The sequence below is a fragment of the Orcinus orca genome, chromosome 2 (genome assembly GCF_937001465.1).
Source record: "Orcinus orca chromosome 2, mOrcOrc1.1, whole genome shotgun sequence".
NCBI lineage: Eukaryota > Metazoa > Chordata > Mammalia > Artiodactyla > Delphinidae > Orcinus > Orcinus orca.
In genome coordinates, this window is record NC_064560.1 from 117,083,700 (window position 1) to 117,091,861 (window position 8,162).

Consider the following 8,162-nt stretch of genomic DNA (forward strand, 5'->3'; position numbering starts at 1 on the left):
CTAAGGCAAGGACAGTGGGCGGCCCAGAACAGCGTCAGCAAATAGTTAATTACTATGTGCTTTTGATGATGATGATGATGAAGATAATATTAGGAACTTTGGGGATTTAGAAAATATTCAATTGGAGGACTGTCCTTGAAGATCCTCCCCAGCTAGCTTCTCCAGCACCCTGAGTTCCTTTAGAGGAGCAGAGTGAAGGTGTTTAAAGCCTGCCTTCAGGCTGAGTCTAGAGGATGCTCTTCGGTGGAAGGGGGTCGTTACATTCCTGCCTGCTGAGTTCACGCCTGAGTTTATCTTCGGCCTCTTCATGATCTCTATATTTTAAAAAAATAATTCATTAATTAATAAACTTATTACCCAGACTTTTTTATACTCGTACAAACATGTCTAGTTTCTTGTTTTAATTTGAACAAAGGTTTAATTTGAACATGCTGCATTATGTGTTCTGCAATTTGCTTCTTCCTCCTAACAATAAATCCTGGATATCTTTCTCTGCCAAGATACCTAGATCTGCCTCATTTGGGCGAGTCTTTGTCCTCGTACCTGTGTGATTCTCCGAGCGTCATTTTTTGGCCTGCCTCTCTTTCTCGGGGTGTGAGATTGCCTGACCTCTTGCGGTACGCTGCAGTGGGAGGTCCTAGAGGAGGCCAGGGGGGTGGGCGGGGCCCGAGGCACGCATGGGATATGCAGATGAGGTAGGCGGGGCCCCCACGTATACCCACGGTTAGCTGCTGGCGTGTGAGCCGGGTCTCGGCAGATTCAGTCAGAGGCAACCTACGGACCGTGCTTCACCGAGCACAGCGGAGCCTGGTACCCGGCTGTCCCGGGAGCGGGCCATGCCCCCGCGGGAGCTAAGCGAGGCCGAGTCGTCCCCGCTCCGGGCCCCGACCCCTCCGTCGCGGCGGGGCAGCGCGTCCCCAGAGCTGGGCATCAAGTGCGTGCTTGTGGGCGACGGCGCCGTGGGCAAGAGCAGCCTCATCGTCAGCTATACCTGCAATGGGTACCCTGCGCGCTACCGGCCCACAGCGCTGGACACCTTCTCCGGTAATTTCAACGGCCCCGGCGGCCGCGTGGCCGGGGGTGGGGTTGTGCACCCGGGGCTGGGGCTGGCGCTGAGGCGCCGACTGCACTGAAACCGCCGGGGAGGCTGACGGGAGCAGGCCCCGAGGTGGCGCTGGTGAGGCCTGGTGGGATCCTGGACGCTGTAACTCAGACTTTCCCCTGCTCCTCCTCTGCAGTGCAAGTCCTGGTTGACGGAGCCCCGGTGCGCATTGAGCTCTGGGACACAGCGGGACAGGTGAGAGGAGTCGGGAGCGGCCTCTGCTGGTCTGGGGTGAGGTGGGCTGGAGGCTGGGAGGACCCCAGATCCATCAGGAATGGAGAAGGCCTTGGGCCCTTAGTTACGAGGCTCAGTCTCCAACCTCAGGTGACAAGCGGATTCCCGCGTCCAGGGACAGGGAATAAGCCTACTAATGGCCTGGCCTTTCCATCCCAGGAAGACTTTGATCGCCTTCGCTCCCTCTGCTACCCGGATACGGATGTCTTCCTGGTCTGCTTCAGCGTGGTGCAGCCCAGCTCCTTCCAAAACATCACAGAGAAATGGCTGCCAGAGATCCGCACTCACAACCCCCAGGCGCCCGTGCTGCTGGTGGGCACGCAGGCCGACCTGAGGGACGATGTCAATGTACTGATTCAGCTGGACCAGGGAGGCCGGAAAGGCCCCGTGCCTCAACCCCAGGCTCAGGGTCTGGCCGAGAAGATCCGGGCCTGCTGCTACCTGGAATGCTCTGCCTTGACGCAGAAGAACTTGAAGGAGGTGTTTGACTTGGCCATTCTCAGTGCCATTGAGCACAAAGCCCGGCTGGAGAAGAAACTGAACGCCAAAGGTGTGCGCACCCTCTCCCGCTGCCGCTGGAAGAAGTTCTTCTGCTTTGTTTGAAGAGCTGTGGCAGCAAAATGATCAGTAGGCCAATGGCCACAGACTTCTAGAACCTGGAGCACGGAGCCTTTGAGGGACCTGCTGGCAGGGCCACGTCACCCCCGTGGGACTCAGTTCCCATCTGAACACTGTGGCAACACAGCCTCCAACTGCCCACTCTTATGTGCCAGGGTGAGCCTAGGGCCTGGAGGAGGGAAGGCTCTGAACTTGGATTTCTGTGGATTTCTCTGACTTGGATTTCTCAAGTACAGAGAAATCCCAGTACTTTGATTTTCATGGGATGATCCTAACAGTGTCAGCTCCCTCCAAGCAGTTTGGGATCCAATACCCAGTCTCTTCTCATGGGCCCTCAGGTCAATCTGGCTGAATTAGGACCACTCCTGGTGGTCCCCACCTGCTCCTTGGCACAGGGATGAGGAAGAGCCTGGGGAACAGCTGGGCATCTAGGAGGGCTGGAAGGCATCCGGCCCTGAACTGGAGAGAAGTTTAGGATGGATTGGGTAAGACGGAGGTCAGTGAGAGATTGAGAGGGGTCCGAAAGTAAAGGCTTGGAGCGTTGGGACTGGAGGCAGGCTGGGGAGGAGGAGGCAGACAAGAGGGCTAGGCTTGGAAGGAAGAAGAGAAAGAAGGAGAGCAGAGGAGTGGGGCAGCTGAGGAGCAAGGCTGCCACCTGGGCTGTCCTCAACCCCCAAGGCCAGGGAGGGTAGGGCTGGTCCCTGGGAAGAGCTGGGTCTCAGTGCTCCCTAGGCACTGCCCAAACTGGCTAGGCCAGGAGTGGGGCAGGAAGTGAGAGACAAGACCCAGCAAGAGGAGGGGGAGGAGCTGCAAATTGGAGCCTGAAGAAAGAAGGGGCTTTCTCCAAGGTCACAACCTAGAAGATAAGGCAGTGCAGAGTCTGCAAATAAAGCCTTAAGTTTCTGAAGCTGCTGTCTGTGTCATTTCCTGCAGGAGTCAGCACACTGGTCCCTCAAGGCCCAACAGTTTGGATGGAGGCAGGTTGAGTACCAAAGGAATGAGGCTAGATCGAAAGGTGCGGGCTGGACTAGATGGGACAGTGTGATGGGAACTGGACTGGGGGGGTGGGTTGGGGGCTCCCCGCTTGGGGCTTAGCTGGTTCCCAGGAAAGCTAGCGTGGGAAGCAGCCTGGAAACGGGTTTCCCCAGGTGTCAGCGCCAGAGCTGCTTTCCCATGACCTCACCAGGCGGGTGGTGCCCCTCCCCTCTCCTCCTCCCTTCTAGAGCACAGTGTTCAGCGCTGGGCTCTGGGGCAATCCTGAGCCTTCTAACCTTCCTGCTCTGATCCTTCCAACAGTCCACAGGGCCCAGGGTCTCAGGTTGGAGTGGCCCTCTGGTTCAGACCCTGAGCATGAAAGGACCCCCATATACAGCTTAAACCTCAACCACTGGCCAAACTTCTTGGACTTGAGTTGGTTGGACCCAGTCTTCAGCCTTAGCACTCAAAGTCCACATAAGGACCCAGTGAAGGTCAGGATGCCAGTTGTCAACAACTTAAATAGAAGATTGGTCCCAGAAATCCTTTGAGAGTGAGCATTCATTGGTTGAGGACTTGGAGAGGAACAGGGATCCAGAGAACATTCCCTGGAACTGGAGCTGGAAGGAACTTTAATGGGCACATTTGTGGGGGGCGGGGCACCACTTTATTTTACCCATCAGGAAAGAGGCTCAGAGAAAAACGGTAATATCGCAAGTGAGATATTGTTACTAAGTGGCTACAAGAGCACTTTGCAAACTCCAGAGTAGGTACATGGGTAAGTGTTATTCGTGTGGAGAGGTATTTTCTGGGACACCTGGAACACCTGCTAGGCAACTAATGGGCCAGGTGAGCACTCTGTCCCTGCGCAGCTCCCTCTGCAGGAAGTTGTGTATGTGAGAAACAGCATATGACTGAGGGACAGAAACCCTAGCCAAGTGAAACCTCAAATAATCCCCAAGTTTAGTTTTACCCAAGACTGTCCAACTTCTGTCCCACCTGGGCCCACCCCCCAGAACTCCAGCCACCTGTCTCCTTTTGTCCCCTTGCCCCCTCAGGTGGAGGTGCTGAGCTGCACCATTGCAGACAGGTCTTGATGGGGGTCTCACACCCCTGCTCCGTGGCCTGCCGTTACCTCAACCCAGCCTGACACACTCCCTTCCTGGTTCAAGTTCAGGCTCTAGCATCAACCATGACCTTAGGCAATTTTTTTTTCCTTCTCTGTGCCTCAGTTTCCTCATTTGCAAAATGAAACACTCAAGGCTCTGGATTAGAGGTTTTCAAACTGCTCCAAGGGGACTTAGAGGTGCCATGGGTCAGGGGAGGAAGCCTCATTAGGTGATCTTTGGGCCGCCCCACCTCCAACTACTTCCCTAATTCTCTAATGGTACCAGCACATCCATGTCATTATGTCTCCTCTCCTGCTGGGTCACTGAGCCTTATCAGCCTCGCTCCTACATCTCTGCCACTGCCACTTCCCACTCCAGTCCCCCTAGCGCTGCTTCCTTATCCTCTGGCACCTCCCTGACTCAAGACTGTTAGTACCTCTCATTGCCTGCAGTGAACTCCCAGCTTCTCATTTAAGCACTCAGGACCTCAAATCTGACACCAACCCGGACAAGGCCAGCTTGTCCCAGTGATCCCCACTCCCTGATCCCCAATAATTTTTTACTTCTGACTCCAAGTCTTTGCTTTTGCCAAATCCTCTAGAAAGTGCCCCCACCTCCCCCCACCCCCGCAATCCCCCAGATGCGCTGTTTCTCCTTTAACCATCTTCCAATCAATACTTCCCTTCTCCAGGACCTGTATTACTGTCCGCACTGCTCTCTTGGCACATTGAAGGGACACCGAATTTGGTCACTTGCTCAGGCTACATCTCTCCAGCTAAACAGACAGAGAAAAAGTCCTACTCATGCCCATGTGCTCCCACAGGGTCTTGAGCTCAGGCAATGTTTGCTGCTGGCCATTAAGTGCCTAAGATAAAAAAGCCAAGCAGTGTGCCCTGTAGGGGATCCTGAGGATAAAGTTCATCTCCAGGTTTGTGTCACTGAGGCCTGAATACAGCCCTAAAGAGCAATGGCTTGCTGGAAAGGCCCTCTGAGGCACGGGGGCCCAAGCCCGTGCAGAGCAAAAGGGATTTACCTCTGGTTCCAAAACCATTGTCTCATTCTGCTTCTGTTTCTCTCTATAATGTGTCCTCTCTCTACTTTTCTGGGACTGTTTTTACCTCTTTATCTCTCTTTCATTTGCCTCTTTTGCCCTGCTTTCTCTGCTCTTGAATCTAAATTTAAAGGAACATTGATTATATTAAATGGATAAGTGTATGTTTCTTACATATCAGTCTTACATTAGTGCTTATTAATGTAAATTATTTTTAATATCTCTGTAACCAACTCTTAGCTGATTTTTTAAAATGTCTGTTTTCTTTTTCCATAATAAATGCTTATAGAAAAATTGGAAAATCTGAAGAACTAGAAGATTGAAAATGTACTAATAGTCTTTTTTAAAATTTTATTTACTTATTTTTGGCTGCATTGGGTCTTCGTTGCTGCACGCGGGCGCAAGCTACTCTTCGTTGCAGTGCGCGGGCTTCTCATTGTGGTAGCTTCTTTTGTTGCGGAGCACGGGCTCTAGAGCGCAGTCTCAGTAGTTGTGGTGCACGGGCTTAGTTGCTCCGCAGCATGTGGGATCTTCCTGGACCAGGGCTTGAACCTGTGTCCCCTGCATTAGCAGGTGGATTATTAACCACTGCGCCACCAGGGAAGCCCAGTAATAATATTTTGATGTACTTCCTTTCAGTCTTCTCTTCTATGCATATTTTTGAAATATTTCTTGTGATTATGCTGTATATACAATTTTGTATTTGGGTTTTTTTTTTTTAAACTTTAACCGTTTTTTCATGTCATTATTAACTCTGACCAGAATCTATAACCATATATGTATGTTTGTTTCCTATTTCACCCTGACCATAATTTCTTCAACTAGATCCCCAATTGGGGGCATTTAGGTTGTTTTCCTTTAAATAGTTTTTTTCTTTTATAAATGAGACTATATCCACAGTTGATTATTTTTTCCACCATGAGTTGGTGACCATCTACAGAAAAAAATGTCCTTCATCTTTGGCCTGGAGACAGGGCCCCCATATAATCCCAAGTGGCACTTATGAGGGAACTTGAGTTTCTGTGTCTGTGTGACTCGTGGGGGGCTCTTTCTGTTGGTGCATGACTAGCAGATTGTGGGTGTTCAATAAATACTGATGACAAGGTGTGTATATATGACATATTGGTTTTCATGTACATTCCTCTGTGTCCCTGTTTTTGCTCTTGTGTATTTCAAGTGGGTTTTACCTTTGTGCAAACCTCTGAATCATTCCATATATGTGCAAGTCTGTGTATCCATGTCTGTAAATGTGGGTGTCTAGGTGAGATGTGTATAGCTCTGAACGTGTATGTCTGTGTAGCCACACAATGTCTGCCCTTAGGAGTGTGTATTATACACAACACTGTGTGTGTGTCCGGGTGTGTGAGTTGGTCTCTGTGCCTGTGGGTGCACATCTGGGTTGGACCTCGTTTCTTAGGGGCTGTATGTCTATGTGTCTGTGTGTGCCCAGATTCAGTTCTGTGTGGGTCTGTGTGAGGGGTCTCTCTCCATGTGCATCTTTGTTCTGGGCATGCATGCTAGGCCAGTGTGTAAGTGTGTGCACACCTGAGGGAGCTGGGCCTGGCTTGCTTTCCCCCTGGGAGCAGAGTGGTGCCCAGGGCAAAGGTGACACACCCTCTGAGCTCTTCATTTTCCTGGGAACCAGCCTGGGAGGGTGAGTGAGACCGAGAGTAATCTGCGTCAGGAGCACCGGCCCCTTTTGCAACCAGCCCAGGCCCCAGGCGGGAACCAGGCTCTCACAGGTCAGACCTGCCCACTGTGCCTGACTGCCAGGAAACCCAGCTCCCAGCAGGGCTGCACTGTCAGCGCCCTCCTTGGGCCTGGGCCAAATTCTCTGGGGAGCGGAACTCAGCCGGCCGAGGAGCCACATTAGTCACGCTATGGCAACAGTAGGGAGTGACTTCCCAGGCCTGGGCAGTGCTGGCTGTCCCAGGAAACCACCGCTTTCTGTCCCTGTACATGGCAATGCTTAGGCAGCCTGGTCTCCTCCATTATCGCCTTCCATTCTTACAACGGAACTTCAAGATGGGCCAGACAGCTCTTATTAGCTCCAATTTTCAGATGAGGAGACTGAAGCACAGAGCCACACGACCAAGGTGAAGCAGACGGGGCTTGCACCTGGGTCCTGACCCTGGGTCCAGGCTTCTTTCTGCTGTGTCACCTGGGGGGTTCTGCCCCCTAGAAATGGATCTCTCAGAGGGCAGGGCTGGGAGGCATAGTTTACGGGACAGATTAGGTTTTCCTAGGCTTGGGAGCAGGGCAGAGGGAGACAGGGCTGGAAGTGGGATGTGAGGAGAGATGTTAGCATTGAACCAGGCCTGCCCTCCTAGTGGAATATTCTCAAGGCTTCCTCCACTGAACAGATTTGTTCCCTAATTGGGATGACAATGGAATTCATTGTCAGACTCAGGATGGTTTTAAGATTGTATGCGAGGGCTTCCCTGGTGGCGCAGTGTTTGACAGTCCGCCTGCCAATGCAGGGGATGCGGGTTCGTGCCCCGGTCCGGGAGGATCCCGCATGCCGCGGAGCGGCTGGGCCCGTGAGCCGTGGCCGCTGGGCCTGCGTGTCTGGAGCCTGTGCTCCGCGGCGGGAGAGGCCACAGCGGTGAGAGGCCCGCGTACTGCAAAAAAAAAAAAAAAAAAGACAAAGAAGGTCCTCTCCCAAAAAAAAAAAAAAAAAAAGAAAAAAAAAAAGATTGTATGCGAACTCTATTAATAACCAGGGTTTATGGTCACCCCACACATAACCCCTCTGGAAGGCAGAGCCGGTCACTGGCCTCCTTGACTGGCCAGCTCTGTGGCTTCCTTGACCCCTGCCTGCACCAATCTGCTTCTGTCCCCAGGTGTCCAGATGACTCCCTGGCCCCTTGGCAGTGAGGGGCAGCAGGGGAGCCTTGGACGCTGTGCTGCGTGGGGATTCCCTGAGGCCCTTTGAATCTGGCAGAAAAGCAAGTAGCCTGACCCAAGATTAGTTTCCCCCTCAGATCTGTATTCTCTGTGACCATGTTCCGCTGCCTCTGCCCATCTTCCATTCCCCACCCCCAGGACCCCACACCAGTTGGGGAGCGAGCAG

General features: G+C 52.6%; 1 protein-coding gene across 1 annotated transcript; it reads left to right on the forward strand.

Moving 5' to 3' along the window:
- Positions 1-717: 717 nt before the first annotated feature.
- RHOV (ras homolog family member V) lies at positions 718-2,861 on the forward strand. The gene is made up of 3 exons (XM_004273983.3): positions 718-1,044; positions 1,239-1,297; positions 1,496-2,861. The coding sequence occupies exons 1-3, from the start codon at positions 837-839 to the stop codon at positions 1,937-1,939; spliced, it is 711 nt and encodes a 236-aa protein (XP_004274031.1). The 5' UTR covers positions 718-836; the 3' UTR covers positions 1,940-2,861.
- The last annotated feature ends 5,301 nt before the right edge of the window (positions 2,862-8,162 follow it).